The sequence below is a fragment of the Cornus florida genome, unplaced genomic scaffold (genome assembly GCF_030987335.1).
Source record: "Cornus florida cultivar Cherokee Brave unplaced genomic scaffold, ASM3098733v1 CherokeeBrave_3.0.0_Hap2_Chr09, whole genome shotgun sequence".
NCBI classification, from domain to species: domain Eukaryota; kingdom Viridiplantae; phylum Streptophyta; class Magnoliopsida; order Cornales; family Cornaceae; genus Cornus; species Cornus florida.
In genome coordinates this window covers 49249834-49271599 of record NW_026775579.1, presented here as the reverse complement: position 1 = coordinate 49271599, position 21766 = coordinate 49249834, and the positions used below count along the sequence as shown (strand labels likewise).

Sequence of the window (21766 nt, the reverse complement as noted above, 5' to 3'; positions counted from 1 at the left end):
TTTCTTGAAGATGCAAATAGAAGACCTCTTGTTTTAGGAAAATCTGTATCAACCTTTAGGAGAAAAGCCAGAGGATACAAAGGATGCAGATTAGGAATTACTTGATAGGAAGGCTCTTGGCACCATTAGATTGACGTTGTCAAAGTTAGTCACTTTTAACATCAAGAACGAGAAGACGACGATGTCTCTCATGGCAGCCCTTTTTAGTATGTATAAACAGCCTTCTGCAGCGAACAAGGTGCACTTGATCAAGAAGTTGTTCAATATAAAGATGGTCGAAGGTGGTAAGTTCAATGAACATCTAAATGCGTTTAATGAGATAGTTGGGCAATTAGAGTCTGTTGATATCGACTTCAAAGATGAGGTCCGAGCACTGCTAATTCTAGGGCAGTTACCCGAGAGTTAGAGTGGCACAGTTATAGCGATCAGTAGCTCTACGGGGAAGACCAAGTTGAAGTTTGATGATTTTGTGAGCATGATTCTGACTAAAGAAATCAAAAAGCAAACAGCAAGGGTTTCCACAAGTGGTTCGGCATTGAATGTTAAAAGCAGAGGCAAGTGTTCAAATAAGAAGAAGGGCAATGGTAATAGAAACAAAGATAGATCCAAGTCAAGGAATGGAAGGACACAATCTCAAAATTTCAGGAATTCCACAGATCTCAATGACGTTGAGTGTTGGAATTGTGGATAGAAGGGACATTACTATGTTGATTGCAAACTTCTAAAGAAGGGAACCAAAAGAAAAACTAAAGCAAATGTTATCTCAGAAGAATCAGATGATGCATTGATATGCTCTTTAGAGAGCAATGCGGAGTCATGGGTTTTAGAATTCAGCGCATCATTTCATGGCACCTTAAGCAAAGAGCTATTTAATAGCTATGAACTGGGTAACCTTGGCAAGGTGTATCTTGGTGATGATCAGTCTTGCAGCGTCATTGGCAAGGGTGAAATGCCAATCAAGTTGAATAGGTCAGCTTGGAAGTTGAAGGATGCGAGATACATCCCTGACTTGAGGAAGAATCTGATTTCAGTGGGACAATTGTCAAATGAAGGTTTTGTTACAACCTTCAATGGAGACTCGTGGAAAGTTTGAGAGGCACTATGACCATTGCATGTGGAAAAAAATCTGGCATTCTCTACACAGCTACTAGTTCTTGTGGGTCTATAGTAGTTATAGAAAACAGAGAAGATCACAACCTTTGGCACCAGAGACTGGGTCACATGAGTGAAAGAGGGCTCAAGATTATGCACTCAAAGGGGAGACTGCCAGGCATACGGGCAATTGATATTGAATTCTATGAAAGATGCATGATAAGCAAACAAAAGAGGGTCAGTTTCAAGAAGAGTGGTAGAGATCTCAGAAAAGAGAAACTTGAGCTAATTCATACAGATGTTTGGGGGCCAGCCACTATTTTATCCATTGGCAAAAAATTCTACTTCGTGACTTTCATTGATAATCACACGAGGAAGGTATGGGTTTATTTTTTGAAGTACAAATCTGAGGTATTTGATATGTTCAAGATGTGGAAGGCCATGGTGGAGAATGAGACAGGTTTGAAGATCAAGAGGTTGAGGTTAGACAATGGTGGTGAGTATGAAGACACTGGGTTCAAGAAGTTCTGTTTTGATAATGGGATCAGACTAGAAAGAACTGTATAAGGAACCCCACAGCAAAATGGGGTAGTAGAACGAATGAACCGAACATTGACAGAAAGAGCCAGAAGCATGCACATACATTCGAGTCTACCCAAATAGTTTTGGGCAGAAGCAGTCAATACAGCATCCTACCTAATTAATCGTGGACTATCGGTGCCTTTGGAGCATCGAATACCAGAAGATATATGGAGTGGCAAAGAGGTAAATCTTTCATGGTTGGAAATTTTTTGTTGTATTGCATATGCGCATATTAGCGACCATGCTAAGTCACTAAAATGTATCTTCGTTGGGTATTGCGGAGATGAGTTTGGTTATCGACTCTGGGATAATCAGAACAAGAAAATCATCAGAAGTAGAGATGTGATTTTCAACGAGAATGTGATGTACAAGGATAGAGATACAGCACAGTCAACTAGTCCTGTATAGAGTAAGCCTGAGTTTATTGAGTTGGATGATGATCCAAAGAGTATTGACGTGGAGCAGACATATGAAGGTTCTTGGCCAGAACTCACAGAGCATAGTTTACCGCAGATTCCAACTCATAAGCCTGCACTCAGAAAATCCACACGTCCTTATGTATCAAATCGTAAATTTATGGTTTATATGCTGCTTATAGATGGTGGCGAGCCTGAACACTATGATAAAGCATATCAGGTTGAAGATGCTAGCAAGTAGGAGCTTGCAATGGAAGATGAGATGAAGTCCCTTATCTCTAACAAAACATGGGAACTAGCCAAGTTGCCCATGGGAAACAAAGCTCTTCACAATAAATGGGTGTATAAGGTGAAAGAGGAACATGATGGTTCCAAGATATACAAGGCGAGATTGGTGGTCAAAGGCTTTTAGCAAAAGTAAGGCATTGACTAAATAGACATTTTTTCCCTGGTTGTGAAACTGAGTACCATTCCCTTAGTTCTTGCACCTTGAGCAGTTAGATGTCAAAACTGCTTTCCTCTATGGTTTGGTAAATGGGCAAGCATCCACTCGTTACACCAACTTTAATGAAATAAGTGAGGTTTAAGCCACGAACTAACACAACAAAACTAAGGCGGAGGAGATTCTAACCCACACTTGGCATAATAGATACAATTTGTTTAAATATCGAATGTTTGTCCATAAATTGAGCATAGTGTCCGTTGCACCGAGCACATCACAACCCACACGTATTGGTCTTAGGGACAAAGCAGAAAAAAATTTCAACAAAGAAAGAAATAGTGATATTCAGTGAAAGAGAAATTTCAGGGGCTACTTTCTATATATATATATATATATATATATAAGAAATATATACAGAATATAAGAGAGGTAGAAAATCCAGGGGGCACGTGCCTCCCAGTCCTTAACTTCCTCTGTCATTGGTTGGTCCGTCCATAAATTGAAGATATGTCTTACGAGTAGGTATTTGGTGTGTTTGGTGCACCGGGCACATCACAGCTATCTGTACACAACACGTACGAGGCGTGCATATGCATACATAAACAGTTATGATGTGATTGGTACACGATACATTGGACACCAAAGGCAGAACCAGTGTGTGGCTATGGGGGCACATGCCCTTGGCATGCTTCGCCCACTACAATATATATAAAAAAAAATTATTTTCTTTTTACATATATACATAAATTTCTATATAATGCCACCTAAAAGTTTCTAAATTATCTCTCTTTTTTTTATTTATTTAAATTCCTTTGAATTTCTTAAAAAAATTAAATTTCCCTTCTATAATCAAACTCTAATCTTTCCTTTTTTATTATTATTATTAGGATTAAAATTATAAAACCCTTAATAAAATTTAAAAACCTGACTATCAAGTCACCTATATCCGTTGTGAAATTACAAAATTAACCTTATAGTATTTAATATTAAATTAAAAGATGATACTTGTTACTTTGAAATTACAAACCCTTAAGTGGGTTCTAAAATTCTTATTCCCCTCTCTCTCTAAAACCAAACCAATGGACTCTAATCCGACTCCCAATTCCGGGGAGTATAACTGGAAAATCCCATCTTTGCATATGGCTGCAGAGATGGGTGAAGTCCCAATCCCCAGACCGGTCATTGTTCATAGGTTCGTGAAGCTCATTGTTACTAGTACAGTCTAGTAGCATCATATAAAGTGGACCATTATAACTACATGCCATGCCCAATTTCCAATCAGTACTTTTTGGTCAGTGCCGGAGAACTTAAGATTCTTCCCCGATTGATTAAGGCTCAAAATACCCACTACCCAACCATATACATATACTATTTTATTTGATATTGATATATATGGATCATGGATGCAAACCAGACTTCTAACTAATCTGCTGGCATTCCATTATATATACTACCAGTGATGAAGTATGCACACATATATTGTTGGGAAACGTGCTATTTTCAAAAACTTTTTGAGAGATTTTGATTTATAGATTTTGATTCATCACATAGAGACAAGTTTTATGCAAAAATAAAATATGATGTATCATTCAATTAATAGATTGAATACTTATATCAAAGGTCTGAGTAAACCTTTAAATCTTTCATCCAAAGTGAATGTTCTCACTTATTGTAGATCCCTTAATAAGATGCATTCTCCTTGAATATCCATCTTCTTAGTAATTGTTTTGCTTTTAGGAATCACTCATAAGCCTCCATAAATGACCTTGGAAAACTAGGCTTGTGGGAGTCTCCATTAGATGAGAACATTAACCCTAATTTTCTAGAGAGAGAAAAATATATTCATTTTTCCTTCTTTCAAAAATCACACCTAAAATATACATAGACCATGTATATATATAGGCAACATAAAGATAAAGAAAAGGAAACAATAAATCATTCTCAATCTCTAATTCATATGTCTCAAATCTAATAGGATTTCAATATCAAGTTGGGCTATAAGTGAGAATCCCTTGGGCTTATTATTTTATTGGCTTCAATGAATTAATAATTAGCTCGGTCCATGGACCCAATTCAATTAATTCATAAATTAATTTCTACTCCACTAAAAGAAATTAATTGAACTCCAATTAAATAATAAATAACCTCTAAGTCAATGTTGCACTTTGACCCCTCTATGCAAAATTAGTTATCAGATAAGTAAAGCCATCAATCCGACTACTTAATTAATATATTTATTTTGGTACCTTTGATTATTTCTGACTCGATCACAATAAAACATTTGTTTGACAAAAATAATAATTTAAATAAATAAGTATTTAATAAATCATTTTGTCTAAAAACACACGAAGGCCTTCGAATTTATTTTGTGATCAACCATAATCAATACAAAATAAATACAAGTAACAATTATGCAAATATTGAAAATATAACCCTCTAACTATTAATTACATAACTACCCAAAGTGTCAGTCTAAGGATCCCGAAGTATCCGCCGAACAAATCAAAGTAATTATTAATTAATAAAAAAGTTTATACTTTTCTCATACTTAAGAGTCAAATGCCATGACAGTGATAGGGAGCAATTGCATACGACGGCTCTTGCAATATATCTCAACCTAACGCGGATCCAGTTCAAGTCTTAATTAATTATGAGTCCATCCATAATTACCGACTATGAATAATTTATGATTACTATTTATATTCATGTATTGATCGTCATCACATATATATATAAATTTCTTTGTAATCAAGTGGACACTATCAATTCTATAATGAATCGAAACATAATACATTGAATTCACTAATTGTATAAAGCATAAATATTTCAGAAACGTGAGGAACGTATGTCACTATAATCCAAATGGAAATTTGCTATGCCAGGGCATATAAATCCCAATACATACATGTCATACATATATATTGTAATATCCCACTAATTTCGGAACACGGGTTGATTAAGTCCGCGCACAAAATCAGGAGATATCAAAACAATTAAAGTATTTCAAACAAACACAGAGTACAAAAATGAATAATAAGGAATAAATAATTCGCTGAAGAAAAATCTATTAAATAAAAATTTCATTAATAATTCTCCAAAAGTTACAATTCAGGAATCTCGTAAATCAAGGACCCCTGATAACATAAACCAATAATCCATTGATCTCTAAATAAAATCCAGTATCTAACAATTAGAAAATATCCTACATTGAAATAAGAAGAAAGAATGGATAAGTCCTTCAGCTGCGGATCCTCAATCTTGAGACTTGAACTTCTAATAACCTGAAAAATAAATCGCAGGTTAAACCCTATGAGCAAATTCTCTCTACCAGACCTCTGAAAACCAATAAATTGATCATCTCTGATCAAAACCAAACCTAATAAAGTCTTTATCTTTAATGTACATAATTATATACAATATAATTATCACAATTATTACTAATTTCATTAATTCCAAAACCATTATCAATGATTAACTAATAATCATACCTAGTCCAATCTACAATTTCTTTTAAAGAAACTCCTTTACTCTTAAGTCCATCCTAAATCGCAATTTAATAATTTAAACCATAAAATATAATTAAAAGAACATTATATTAAATTCCAAAACTAATAATGATCTTAAGTATTTAACTCACACAGTCAATATCTAGACTTTGACAAATCATCCATGTCACTACCAGTATTATTTTATTAATATGTATAAAAAAATACACCAACCTGTAGGTACTAGACTATTTTACTTTAAGAATATCTAATCCTAATCTAACTTACACAAACAGTAACCATAGATGATACATTTTAATCATCTAACACACAACAATATAATTACACTTTGGCAAATCAACCATGCCATTATAAATATATTTGTTTATATATTGGCAATTCATCCATTCTTCCATGTATATATATTTATTTATACATTGGCAAATCAACCATGCCATTAAAAATATATTTATTTATATATTGACAACTCAACCATGCCTCCTTAAGTATATTTATTTATACTAATAAACTAGCAACTCATCCATGCTTCCGATGTATATATTTTATTCATACAAATACTTAGGCAATATATTTACGCCTATGACAACTCATCCATGTACAAATTGTATGCTCAATGATAACTAATTTATGCATAGATATCTCATGTAGACTATAAGTACATTCATAATTTAACAACCAGTCTATCCATATATACCAGATAAAAAAAAATAATAATACTAATAACCATAATTAACAGACATATATACACACATATATTATATAATATATGTGTGTATAAACTTTCCCTAATAATCTTTGATTATTTAAATCATATATATATATATATATATATATATATACACACACACACACATATATATCCTTCCTTCCATACTAATCACAATTTAATAAAATCCACGTACACACATATATACATAATTATATATATATATATATATATATATATATATATATATATATATATACACACCCCACATTCCATAACAATATAATAAGTTATTATATTTACGCAAAATAAATAATACTAATCATTGTAATAACACTCTATGGTTTTTCGGACACCAAAAACACCTCTTCTAGGAGTTGTTTTCAACCCTAACAGGCTTAAAACCAATTCTGGAAATTCACCGGACCTCACAGGACCTTAAAGAGACCCTAAATAGTGCCTCACGCGCCCCCACGTGCCTCCCCACGCGCCTGGTTTCACCGCACGCGCTTCCACGCACTCGTACATAGTGGCAGGTGTCCTCACGCGCCTACACGCGTTGTACACGCGCTTGATTTTCCCTCTGCGTGTGTTGGCCTCTCCTCATTGGTTGGGCGCACCGTAGCTACAAGACGCAACCACACTAGATCAATCTATTGTTGACCATTCTACATCCACGGTACAGGTGTACAGGCGCACCATCTTTCCATGTGCCGTGATGTACCTAATCCCTCACCCTTGTATTAATTAATCTAAACCACCATATCCCCATGTGCATCATCTTATCATGTGCCGTATAACACCGAATCAATCCATTATATATTAAGTTAATCCCATGGCTTAGATTAGGGGTTGCACTAACCTACCGTGCAAACGACCACACTGGATCATAAACCTTATTGATGCGCCGCAACCTCTAATGCATAGAATAGTATAAATATTTTATTTATGCACATTTATAATTATAACAAAATTCAAAAAAATATAAAATAAATTCAGAAAAATATCTAGAAAATTCTAAAAATTACCGAAAAATTCTAGAAACTTTAGAAACCCTAATTAATCCTAATGAGTCAAAGATCAACCTATAACTTGATTTTTAAAATATAAGTAACACATATATATACAATTTAAAATCTACTAATCCAAAAATAAAAATATAATAATTTATCATTTTAGTTATTCTGATCTAACTATGATTTTAGACAATAAATTTAATCTAAACATTGATACTCAATGTGATAAATTTATGGATCCTAATAGGAGAGTTAGAAAAGAACTTACCTGAAGGTTTCGAAACAAAACTGACGCTTCAATCTTGGATTGTCTCTTTCAATTCCAGCGTCTTCTTTCTTTAATCTGGCTTCCTCCTTGTTAACTCTCTCTTATTCTTCTCTCTCTGTCTTTCTTATTTTTCTAACGTGTAAACTTTTTAACCCTAAGCCTTATGTGTATATTTATACACATTAAAACCTAAATCCTATTCCTAGTATGACTACAAAATAAAATAATACTTTTTAAATAATATAATATATATAATATATATAATATTACATATACATATATATCTCTCATAATTAACCATCGGTTAATTAAATCATAAATCCTATATATATATATATCCATAATTATAAATCCTTCCGTAACACTTATTAATTAATTATATTTATATATAATTAAATATATACATTTATAATTATACAAAAATGATAATTTTAAATAATCATATAACCATAGGCCTTTATTAATTAACCCAACTAGGCTTCATCCAAGCCCAAGACCATATCCTTTGGTCCAACTTTCCTTAAGCCCAATTCAATTAATTTAAATAAATAAAATAATTAAATAAACACTTAAATTAAAATAACTAATTACATGAAGCATATAAACAAACAAGAATGTACAACTAAGTCACATCATATCAATACGCCAACAATTCAATCAATAATTAAGTACAAAAACAATCAATCATCCTACCAATAATTCACGAAATATAAATAAATAAAACAATTACTCTAAGCACTCAATAAAACAAACCAAAATAAAAAAAAATAAAATAAACACAATTAATTCAAATTAAATCAAATAAATCATTTAAAATAAAATAAAAGTAATTAATTTTAATTAATAATTCTTTTAAAATATCGGGGTATTACACACACATATATATATATATTCTTTTGTCTCACTGAATATATTGATGGTGATATATATATATATATATATATATATATATATATATATCACCATCAATATATTCAGTGAGACAAAAGAATTTTTTACCCAATAAAACCAATAACTTTATGCCTAGCTTGCACATTTTCTCTCTTGCAAATGGAGCAATCCTTAACCTTAAATCAGCTTAGCCCTGATAAAAAGTTAAAAGAAGCAAATCGGATGCACTTTTGGCCCCCATAAATTAACATTGTTACTTTACTTTCTTTAAAAGCAATATCAAAGTCTAGGAGGAAGGGATCTCAAAGTTTAGAGAGAAAGGTGAAAGTTTTCTAAAAGAGAGGGCGAAGAGGAAGAAGACCTGCTTAAGGGTATTTTTATAATTTTAAAATAATAATTAATAAATTTATATTAAATTATATGGTCAATTTTATTATATGGAGGTAACTTGATATCTTTCTTTTAATTTAGAGGGTTTTGTACACAATTTGAAAAGTAGAGATTTAAATTGAAATATTGGCTCCATCTCTACATAAATTAAGATTTGCTTGATTTGTAATTATGAAAGTAATTTTTTATTCTTAAAAAATTAAAAACAAAAATCTGTACAAAAATTTTACTTGATTCAATTTTCTATAAAATTAATTATAAAAATACTTATTTTTAGAAAATAATTTTTTATAATTCTTTATTTTTTAAATTTGTGTTCATAATTACAAACAAAGCATGGTATATATTTCCCATCTTTACTATCCAATTGCGCTGCCTCGTGGAACATCAACTACTAGTAAATGCTGGACCCATGTGAAATAACTTCAGTTGATAGGCACCCACTTTTAAAAGCTGGCATGTCCCGTGTCCGTGACTGACGCGTAACACTATCTTAAAACCGACACACTTTCACTCACTTTCCTCATCTTAGTACCCGCACGCCATCTTCTTCCTCCTCCTCTTCCAACTTCACTCTCTCTCTCTCTCTCTCCATACATACACCTATCTGATCTATTTCCGTATATATATACAATTGCAGTAACAATAAGAGTAACACTCATTTTTGTTTCACCTCTCAACTTCTTCATCTCCATTTTTTTTTTCTCACTAACAAACACCAAATTCCTCAAAAACCACCACTGAAATGCCACTAACTGGCAGTGGAGATTGCAGATCTCAGCGCAGCAATCAATCAGATCCCTAGCATTTTCTAGGGTTTTACTTCCGTAATAAACCCTAGCCAGCCGCCACCATGCACGGCTATAGCCGTCTCGGCAGCGGGAGGTCGTCCACCCCGTCACCACCGTCTTCGCCTCGGTTCCGCCATGGCCGCAGCAAGCACGCGACCGGTTGTGTTGTAGGCGGCGGAGGAGGTTTCCGGGGAGTCGGTTCGGAGCCGAAGCTGCAGAATTTCGTGGAGCGGTTGGTGTATGTTCTTATATCGGGGATGTATAGGCGGCGGGGTGTGCTTTTATTCGCGCCGCTGTTGTATATAATGGGAATGTTGTTGTATTTCGGCACTTTTGGTTTAGAGGTTGTTGTTAGCAAGGATGGTGGTGTCGGCGGCGGAAAGGCACCGCCTGGGTCTGTGTATCGGAGTCCTCAGGTTTTTGAGAAGCTGTGGCCGTTCATGGAGGCGGAGTACAATGAAAGCTCTAATGCGGTATTTATCCTCTACTGCCATTTGTTTATCATATATGTGGAAATTATTATTGGAATGCTAAGCTTGCTTGGTTACATTTGAAAATGAGTTAATTTCTACAATATATGTGTGTATATATGTTGATTAGAAGGTAGGAACTACAGGACAAGCACATAGAGTCCAGCAATTATGATTTGTTTTGTTACATGCCAAGACGTAATAATTCATTTCCATTTTTAATATAGAAACAGTAACATACTAGTAACAGGAAGACAAGTTAGAGGTAATCTGTGAAGGAATTTGGCTCTTCAGTCTCTGCCAAATCACCTCCCTCATCATGAACTGAACAGTGTATAAAATGCTATGTTTCCTGTTCTATTTATGTGATTGATCTATGTCATCTCAACCTTGTGAGCATGTATTGAACATTGTCAATAACGTGTTCATGTGGGCTAAGATTTTATTCTTCAGCAGTCCCGTATTAAAAGTTGATAAGAAATCTCCTTGGATACACGGTCCTTTTGAAAAACAAGTCCTATAAAATGCCCGGGCTTCCCTTGTCTCAACTTCCAACAAAGCCCCATATGTTTTTGCGAAAACCCTTACCAGGCCACTCGCGTGATTTCTAATAACAAACCTCAACCATGTATACCTGTAATTTAGATACTTTAGAAAAGGCTGTGTCAATGTTAATATAGTGTACGCCTTTTGGCGACCTACTCCAGCCCCTATCTTTTCTGTTGAATTAACTTGCACTCCCAGTCACGACTAGCTCACAAACCACACCCTTGCTCCCTCAGTTACAATCTCCCTAAGTATGAGCCACATTTCCTGCAACAGTTTGACGAAATCCACAACTTTCTTCACTCATGACACTCATAATTCACCAAATTTGCTTTTTTTTTTTTTTTTTCGATACATGAGCTCCACCCAAAGTTTTGATCCTATTGGAAATTTTCAATCACCGTCTATGTATTCGAAAAGATGGAACTTTCATTGCAGCTCTCCATTCCCCCACTAGTTGGACCTCCCTTCCCAGCCATTTTCTTTAGTAATAAATGATAAGCACTCAGTACTGAGAACTTGCTATTCGCCTTAAAGTGTCAAATCGCCTTGTCATCTGGTCCTAGAGAAATGAAGAGGAACTCCACATATCAGCTTCTTGGCGGTGAAAAATCTCCTTTATATATTGGGTTTTCTGACATCACGATATCTCGTCAATGAGTTCACTAACCTTCTCACCAGGTTGCAAAATTGAAACTGGAGAAACAACTTTTAAAGATTGAGTTGATGGGATTAATATGCCCTCCTATTCTCTCACCTGGTTTCCATCTTCTACTCTTCATCTAGTTCCTCATTTCAAAACTAATTTTGCTTGCCAAACTCCTCTTGAGGTCTAACAACAGTTACCCAACTCTGCTTATAACAATGAGCTTCTTGGGTAACATCCATCTCTTACTACCTCTCACTTCAGTCATTATGTCTTATTCTCTGTACCTTGATCCTACCAAAATCTACTCATGAAAGTTGAAAAGTTCTTTGTATAATGTGATTAGAAGCTTGAAACAGCTCACTTTGTAAGCTGGATAGCCAATATCACTTCGAATTTTTCCTGTTCTGCTGTTAAGAGGAGGTTATCTCTTACCCCTTGAACCTTTTCCTATATTTTCTCCTTCAAGCTACTCACTACTGGACACTTTTTCTTCAAGTTCCCAACCTTTCCTTATATTAGCTCTCCTAACTTTGGTCTTTTAATGTCGGTGTCAGCCACATCTTAAAGAAGGTTATTTTCTTGACACTTATACTGTCATTGTGGATCATGTTTACTCAAAGATAATGTAGTATTCTTAAATTTATTTGCTGCGCCTATGCCTTTGAATAATATGATTTTTAGTATCCAACATTATCTGTATGCTATGCCGCCTCCACTATAGCCCTAAAAAAGTGGACTTTTCATCTTCAAAAAATTATGTAACCTTTGGGCCATTTCTGCTTGGTGAGATTCTGTGGGTCTCCCTTTTAGTTTCCACAACACTCATCAGACTTCAAAAAGCTTCGTCACATTGTAAAACAAGTATGATGATAATGAAACTCATTGTCTGAGAACCCTTGAATAACTATTTGACCATCGGCTTGCAATTGAGAAGAACACTATGCTTCAGTGGAGACACATCTTATAATAAAAATAATCCATTCTTCTTTAAATTCCATTCTCATTATTATTGCATTTAGGAATGACCACTCAACTTCGTCATAAGCTTTACCTGTGTCGAGTTTCATAGCTGTAAATCCCTTCTTTTCTTTCCTCTTATGTTTTAAGGTATGCATTAGCTCATGAGCCCCCACCAAGATATGGTCAGTTATCAACCTTCAAGGAACAAAGGCAATCTGATTTTCTGAGATAAATGGCAAGGAATAAGGATAGCCTTCGATCTTTAAGTTAATACTTTTGCAACTATCTTAGATAAGACAGTGCAAAGGCTTATTGGTCTAAACTGAGTTGTATGGACGAAATTGAGTTATGAACCTTTGGTATTGAGCTAATGAAACTATGATCAATATTATCTAAAAGAAGCCTCCATTTAGAAAAAGCAAGCACTAATTGCAGAACACCTGAACTTATGATGTGCCAACGCCTCTTATACATCAGATGGCGCACCATGTGGACCAGGCGACTTAGTTAGTGGCATCTATTTCAGAGATCGGATAGCTTCCTCATCTTTTTGTGCTCGTGTAAGAGCTGATCATTCAAACTATTGGATACTCTTCTATTAATGACCTCAAGAGGTCTCCCCAATCCCCATTTATAAATCAGCAATGGTGCTAAAAATATTACTGGAAAAATCTATTGCCCCTTCTTCTAGTTTCCTTTTCTCATTCTGCCATTTCCCTCCTCATTCTTTATCCCCTCATTCTGTTAACTTTTCGGCCTCTGGTTGCCTTAGCATGGGAAAAAAGCAGTGTTTCTGTCACCTTTGCAAAGTCAAGCAGCCATTGATCCTTGATGCCATAAAATCTCTCCTCTCCAAGACTCCAACTCCTCATTAATATGCCACTGAGTTCCTTGTTTATCTCCCCACCTGTCTCATAGGTTACATGTTCTTCAAAGCCAATATTGTTCCTTAAGCTGTCTATACACATTCTAAAAGCAAACAGGATTCCATTGCATAAGTGGACCCTGCAGGCATCGATCTTCTCTTGTAGATTGTTGGCTTATAGCTTCTCTCCATTTTTGAACTATCACCTCTTCATTATTTTCGTTCTGCTTTCCTTAGACTCGAACCAAAAAATTTCTCATTTTGGATTTAAATCTTCTTCTCATGTGTATCCAGTAGGATCGGTACATGATGTGAAACAGAGGATGCCGAATGCTTCATCCCTGCTGCTGGAAACATTGAACAATTTTATTTGGAACTCTATCCGGTCTTTGTCTGACACTGTTCCCTTTCGGTTGTTACTCCAGGTGAAGACATTCCCCCTCAAAATCCAAGTACTGAAACCTGTAGGCATCAGTGGTCTTTCTTAGCTGTCATGTATACTTCTTAGCTTCGGGTATTTTTTCTCATCCATTTCCAGTTGACTGGTTTCTTGATTGAAATCACTAACAGATTCTACATTTTTTGTCCCCAAAGCCATTGGTGATTTCCATTAGCGGCTTCTCTTTGCTTGTTTATATTTCCATAGAAAGCCCTGTACTAGTTTGTATAATCAATGTGCAGCTTTATGAATATGATTCTAATTGTGTAAATAGGATTGCTTCTGGGGGACAATCATATTTAATACGTCAAACCAATAATATATATGTATATATCTGTGGTGTATTATTTCTTTAGTTCTTTTAGTAAGACTGTCTAATCAGTAATTGAAGTAGCTTTCTTTTGTCATGTTTCATTTTCATAAGTTGAATTTATTTATATCTTTTCACACACTAGAATTATATTTTAATGTGCATGCTTACATCTTTTGTCAACATATTCATCAATATGAATCTACTAACAGAATGCTTAAATGGGAATTGTGCAGTTAATGAATGTGTGGAATCCAAAATTTTATCAAAATTGGATGCCTTGTGTCAACCAGAGTCTTCCTGGAGCAGGTTTGAGTTTCGAATATTCTACCTAGAATTAAACAAAAGTTGATTTGTTTTAATTGATTGCAGATAGAGGATTTGAACTTATGTACCTAAGATACTGGCTGTTATCTCCCAGAACTACAGTTTTAAAGACGTAATATGCATTTAATATATTTATCTTTTGCTTCAACAATATTCAGTCGTGTAGTATTGATTTAACCATATATGACAGAAATTTCCAATATTAGAGAAAAAAATGTCACTGTAGAGAAGGAAAAAAAATCTTTATATGGGTTTTATTGATTTAGGAAAAGCCTATGATAGAGGTAGCTAGAGATCTAATATGAAGGTTTTTATTTTATTTTATTTTTTATTAATAGAATTGTATTAAAAAGTGTTTAAAAGGGGAACACATCCCAAAGAAGCTACACAAGGTCAAAAAGGCCACTAAACTCTCAAGGAGTCCAAAAACTCAACTTTTTCCCTTATGGATTTACAATTTCTCCCAAAAACCCATCAAAAAAGAGAACAAAGAATAGAGAACTTCAGCGCCCCAATAGGAGTCTCCTCGCCATCAAAGGATCTCCTATTCCTTTCTTTCCATAGACACCACCAAACCCCCAGAGGCGTTATCCTCCAAAAGTCATGACCTTGGGCACTCGCTGTACAACCTCTTCAAGCCTTATCCGCTGGACCCCAAACAAACCCAACAATAAGCCCCAACTGTCCCGGGCCACAGGGTAGTGCAAAAGAAGATGATCAATCGTCTCCTCATCTCTTTTGCACATGCAACACCAATTAACAACTATATGTCTTCTCCTTCTCCCGTTGTCGAGAGTTAGAATCTTTCCCAGAGCAGCCGACCATGCCAAAAAAGCCACCTTGAGGGGAGCCTTGGAGCAGCAAACTGCCTTCCGTGGAAACAAAGGCCCAGGAGCATCCGTGAGGCAGCTGTAGAGAGTGAGCACAACAACGCACCCCTGCGTAGAAGGATCCCATGCATGGGAATCAATAGCAACTTCTTCTACCTCTTGGCGGTACAACTCCTCCGAGAAACCAAAGACGTACTCCAACTTCCAACTTTAAAAATGCCTTGAAAATCGAACATCCCAGGTTATCCTCCCGTTATTGAACTGATAACAGTTAGCCACCAAGGCGTCTCTATCCATAACAATCCTGAAAAGTCCCTACACTAGATGTCCTCCCAGAACCGGATTCCTCTACCTTCCTGACACTGAATTTGACGTGTTTAGAAAATTCATCCCACCCCTTCTGGATAAATTTTCAAACACCACCACCACCTTGGATCCTCACCTCTAGAGCACCGCCCACCCCTCTCCTCTCCATATTTGCAAGCAATCACCCTCCTTGAAAGTTTCTCTCTCCCCACACCAAACCTCCATAACCACTTCCCCAAAAGGGCCTTGTTGAAAGACTCTAGTCTCCTGATACCTAAGCCTTCCAACTGGGTAGGACTACAAACCTGCTTCTAGCAAACCAAATGGTACTTCAGCTCCTCCCCCATACCACCCCAAAGGAAGCTCTGCTGAAGCTGCTCAATCCATCTTGCCACAGAAGAGGGAATCTGAAAGAGACAGGAAATAGGTAGGAAGACTCAACAACGTGCTCTTTATCAAGTGACTCTCCTACCTTTCGACAAATATTGCTTCTTCCACCCTGCCAGCCTCCTCTCAAACCTTTCCACCGCAGGAACCACCCACTCTTCACAAAGGCGCCCCCAAAGGCAATGGGAAAGGAACCAACACCGCACCAAATAATGTCAGCAATGGATGAAATCTCAGGGACCTCTAACACTCTTTTCCGCATTCACTTTCAAGTTGGGATGGCGATGGGACGGGTTAGCCTAAACCCATGACGGGGTTCAATTATTCTAAAATATATTCTTACACTTTCAAAAAATAATTGTCATTTTTTTTCCATAAGAATAATTGTCATTTTCATATAGAAAAAAAAAAAAAATCAAATCAAATGCGTATACAAAAATGTAGTTCCAATATTATATATACCAACATAGTATAATTTTTGTAACAGGATGAAATTCTCACCACATTACTGCAAACATAGCAAACCAAATTATTTGGTTCAAGTTTAACTATAATTAGAAAACATGATTCGTGAGATGCATTTTGAGAATGGAATATTGCATACAAATAAGGCCATTGATTAGAACACATTTTCCTTAGATAAGTCTTGTTGCGTATTATAGCGAGGGTGTCTCATCAGAAAAGTCTCATTGTTGGAAATTTAAGGTCTAAAAACACCTCTTTATGTAAATATCATGTTACGATATCTTGGCTGTGTTTAGGGATTTTCAATTCCAATTTGTTTGGAAATCAACTTCTAAATTTGGTTAGTTTAACTTGCTGCAGTAAAAGAAAGATTGATAAGTAGCAAGTTGTTACTTCCATAGCCTGAATCTGTATCCATGGCCCTTCCTATCACGTACCTGAGTCCCACATATGTGAGAGGGAGGCTTATGGATGCAGCCATTTGCGTTGTGGAAATAGCCTTTCCCCTAGAAGTATTACTCTGGCTGGTTTTATTGTTTTTTACTCTCCTTTAATCTAATAAGATTGATAATTATGTGCGGGTTTATTATTATTCTCCGCTGCCTGCTAAGTCATTTTTAGATTTTTATTGCAGTTATTTTATCAATTTATTTACTTATTTATTTGTGCTTTGTTGGTTCTCAGAGCTGCCAAAGTCAAATGGCTTCCTTATAATTGAAGCGAATGGTGGGTTGAACCAGCAACGGCTATCAGTATGTTTTTTCCTCTTTGTAGTCCTCTGGCATTCAATCTTCAGGAATATTGTGCTTCTCACTAGTTTATGTGCAATTTTTTGTTGCATGCTAATATATTGTCCAAAGCTTAGTAATATGTCAATTACATATCTTTTCCAAAATGTCAGTTACTCTTACCTGCTACAGGGCTTCAAAGTTTGGTTTTCCAACTTAAACTAGCTACTAATTTTTTGTTACATATTTGGACATTACATTTATTTCCGAGTTAGATATTTATGTTCATGTTTTACCTTAGGATCTCTTATAAAAAGAGAAAGAACCTGGTCACTGCTGAACATGGACTGCACCCTCCACATGTTAGGATCCCATGACAACCCAAATGCGACCTCTTGTTGGGGTACAGCTGCAGAAATGACTAGAAGGGCCCTTCCTCGAAAGCTATTTAAATGCAGGCCCAGGCTTACTTGATTTTCTTAAGTGAAGAGTATTATTAAATGTTTAGAAAATCCCATCCCAATGTCTATTAAATGTTTATAGATGTATAGAAAATCCCATCCCAATTATTAAATTTTTATAGATGTTTAATATAATCTCAGTCCACACTATTGACAGACTTTTTCCTTTCTGGTTTATAATGCTGTATACTTTAACCTTGTTCTTTCTGAAGGATGATAAAAAATTATTATATGATTATATCAATGTCTATACTGAATCATCAGCTTTGTGTAATATTACACTCAATGGCACATTTAACTTCAATTTTTCTTTGAAATGGTCATAATAATGATTGATTTCATTTTGGACTATAACAAAGACTAACCAAAGAATACGAGGGAACTGTACTCTTTGGTATCGATTATCTTCAACACCCTAAAAATTCTCTGTACCTTTTGTCCATAGAAATCATAAAGTAACAAGAAGTTGTAGTTGCTTATTTTGATCCATCCTTATGAGTCTTGTCACCCACAAGAGTGAAGAAAGAATTTGGCATTTTTCATAGAATGATAAATCTAATAAAGACTCTCATTTGTATATTTGAAGAGAATTGGTGGTGTAACAGCATATGGCTTACTTTTTAGATGAGAGTTGCATTGACACTCTATTTGTGGAGATCAAGTTGTCCACTACTGCAAATTTATCAGTAACTACCATCAGCACTGACCAAAGCCATTTAAATGTGATAAACTTCCATAAAAACTTCGATTTGCGATTGCTACCATTACCTTGATTCAGATAGAAGTGTGACTTCATCGAATCATACTTTTGAGAACCTCGCCAAAATTCCCAAGGCATTACAGTTACTGCACCTTTCTCTACAAACCTTCCTCTTCCTCTTGTCAGGATTCCCAACTCATTAGTCATTAAAGGTCTTCCTGCATTTCAGTTCGTGCACTTTCCTCTACAAACCTTCCTTTTCCTCTCCAAACCTTCAGAATCAGTTCCTTAAGAAAAGTAAAGTCATTGATGGTGTTGGTCTTGTGATGTTGTGGCCCGAATTTTGTTTTGGCTCGGGTTGCGTTGTGACCCGTTTTCTCTTGCGGGTCTTGGACCCTGTTTAGGCCTCTCTTGTAGGCCAGTATATAAGGGCGTTTAGGGTTTGGAGTGGGATGTGGGAGAACACTAGAAACTGAAGGGGAGAGAGAGAGAGAGAGAGAGAGCTAGGGCTTGGGGGCTGAAACTTGTAATCCCCTGACTTTTGTAAGTGAAATCTTTGGCCAAATTTTCACCGTGGACGTAAGTTTTATGCCGAACCATGCAAATTTTTGCGTTCTTTGTGATCATCCATAACTAGGCCTGGCAGGGTGAATTTGTTTTTGACAAGTTTATTCTGTAAAATATGATCCAAAGTATGTGATAGATTGTGGAAAAATACTGATGCAAATCATTAATGGTGCTTTGGAAGTAACTTGGGGGAAGAAGTCAAAGAGTCATTCTTGTTTTTGGGTACTTATTAATTAAGCAGCTTTGGAACTACCAAGTGTTCACGTAGGAAAGTAGTAAAATGCTATTAATGCTGTGTGGGAATTCTAAAATTCTTTCTAGAAAATGTCAAGTGTCACTAATAGTAGTATTATAAAAAGGACAGACCTCTATATTTGCTGTAACCAAGTCTTATCAATCTTGTTTTTAGTTATTTTCAGAGTATCAACTTCTCTTGAGGCTTTTCCCAGATTTCCCTTCAGAAACCTAGGCTTCAACGGTGATTGGAGTAACCGTAGTCTTCCTTACTGTTGTAAGAAGACTTCTGTGTGTTTTTCTGATACTTAGAGATCTCTTGTTCCTGAAACAGATATGTGATGCGGTGGCTGTGGCAGGACTACTGAATGCTACTCTTGTTATTCCAATATTTCATTTAAATAGCGTTTGGAGAGATTCAAGGTGATCTCTATATGAGTTTCAGTTTTCCTTACATAATTTTTGCATCATTTTATATTTTAGTCTAAGCATCATGGGTTGTAAACCTGTCTTAACTTTGTATGATTCTACTTGTTATCCCTATGTTCATTGACCATCCAAGTTCTAATTGCTGCTTTTCCGAGGTAGACTTAACCAAGACAATAAATTCTTGCTATGACTGGTCTGCTTTTCTTTTTAATGAGTAATAAAATTATTTTTTCAATTAACAAGGTAGTCATGAAATGATGAAATTTAACTGATTGATGGTCATATATCAGCCGAGTTTTGGCTTAGTAATTCTCATTTGGCTAGAAAGAAGTTATGGTCACTTGAGTTTGGAGTGCTTAGGTCGGTTCGTCAAATTTAGGTCATGTTTGATCTTGGCTCAAGCTTGATTTCAACATAATCATAGCTGTTCAAGGTCAGCTCAAACGTGCGTGCACACACACATAGTAGGCATTGGAAGTAATAGAAAGGAGGTGGAAAAAGAAAACAGAAAGGATGCCAAAATATTGATTCCTAGAGGGCCTTGTGAGTCCATTAAGCAACCAAGCGAAAAGGGCTAACATTCTCTTCTTTCTTGTCAAGATTTAGTGCTTGAACTTAAAGAATCGAAGGTTTTGTTCCTGAAATGCTTCAGAGTGGTTGATGCACATGCAAACCTCATGTCTATAAGCTACTTTGGAGTGTTTGTAGGCCTAGAGTGGCCATTGTTGAATGTCTTGTTCTTCATAAGGCTCTTCCATCTTACTTAGTCCTGAAATACAGAGGTATCTCTCTCCCGTGTGTCATAATGTTGGAATGCTGGAGATACTATAGAGCACTTGTTTGTTCAATGTCAGTTTGCTAGGGCTGTTTGGACATGGTGGTCTTAGTTGTGGGTATTAATCTTCCTACTTTCACTTCTATGTCTGATATGGTGGGATGGATTCTTGGTTCAGTTACTGGAACTTCAGTTAGATCCAAGTTTATCAAAAGCTCTTTTGTTACTATCCTTTGGAATATTTGGAAGTAGAGGAATGCTAGAGTTCATGGGGGTCCTGTCAGATGTGCTGATCTTCTTGAGGTTGATTCTGCCTTGGAATCTGCTACCCTTGTTAGGGATTTCAGTTGGAGAATTGAGTTTGTTATGATTGTTTTCTGCAATTTATGTATTCTCTTTGTTTCTTATCTTTAATGTAAGTGGTTCTTTTCACTCCAGTCTTGATGAAATTGCAGGGGTATGCCCCTGCTTGCTCTTTTGTACTTCATCTCTTTAGTTTCTTTTATAAAATTGCCCCATCCAGGGAAAAAAATAAGGTTAAATCTAAATGAAGGATGACCTGGTTTGGCCTAGTTTTTGTGAGCGTGAGGACATGTCAATCTCAATCTACTACAACTTATCATCTTTCAGGAGTTCATGGAAGTGTGAGGACTAGTGAAACTCTGATTAATTTAAATTATTGATCTTCTCGTTTGACTTATAAAGTCTTTGCTATCATGATCTTCACTCTTAAATTTCGCTGGAACTTCCTTTATGACTTATTTGGTTAACTATGTTATAATTGTCATTCTCTTCTTTCAGAATCAACGAGTTAATTACCATCTTTTCACTTTCCGGGAGAGAGAACACTTCTAACAATTCTTCGACTTCTTTTTCTTCAATTTTCAACCTTCTCAACAAGTCCTTTTTTCATTTCATTCTCTTCAACTTTTTAGTCTCTTCAACACATTATTTTCCGCTTCCTTTTCATTCAGCTTTTCAAGTTGTCCTTCAATTTTGAGTCTTCAAGTTCTTCATTTTCATTTTGCATGGTACTCATTTTCATTCTCAAAGTTATCTTCAAGACTTTATAATCTTCCTTAGTAAAGTCATCTTCCTCAAAGCTTTGTGGTTGATAATCTGTAGGTAATGACTCACCTTTACTATTAGACGTGACAACCTCAAGCATCTTTTAAACATGACTCGAAGATTTGGACTCTCCAACATCCTTCCGAATTT

The 21766-nt window shown here is 35.6% G+C and overlaps 1 protein-coding gene across 1 annotated transcript in view; it reads left to right on the top strand.

The window, feature by feature from the left end:
- The first annotated feature begins 9788 nt into the window (after positions 1-9788).
- The window catches only part of LOC132273853 (O-fucosyltransferase 9), a 32437-nt gene continuing 20459 nt past the window's right edge, over positions 9789-21766 (top strand). Inside the window, exons 1-4 of the mRNA XM_059774938.1 lie at positions 9789-10573; positions 14576-14648; positions 17339-17406; positions 19679-19767. Coding sequence (XP_059630921.1) covers positions 10163-10573; positions 14576-14648; positions 17339-17406; positions 19679-19767 — 641 coding nt within the window. The 5' untranslated portion in view covers positions 9789-10162. The remainder of the gene's footprint in view (positions 10574-14575; positions 14649-17338; positions 17407-19678; positions 19768-21766) is intronic.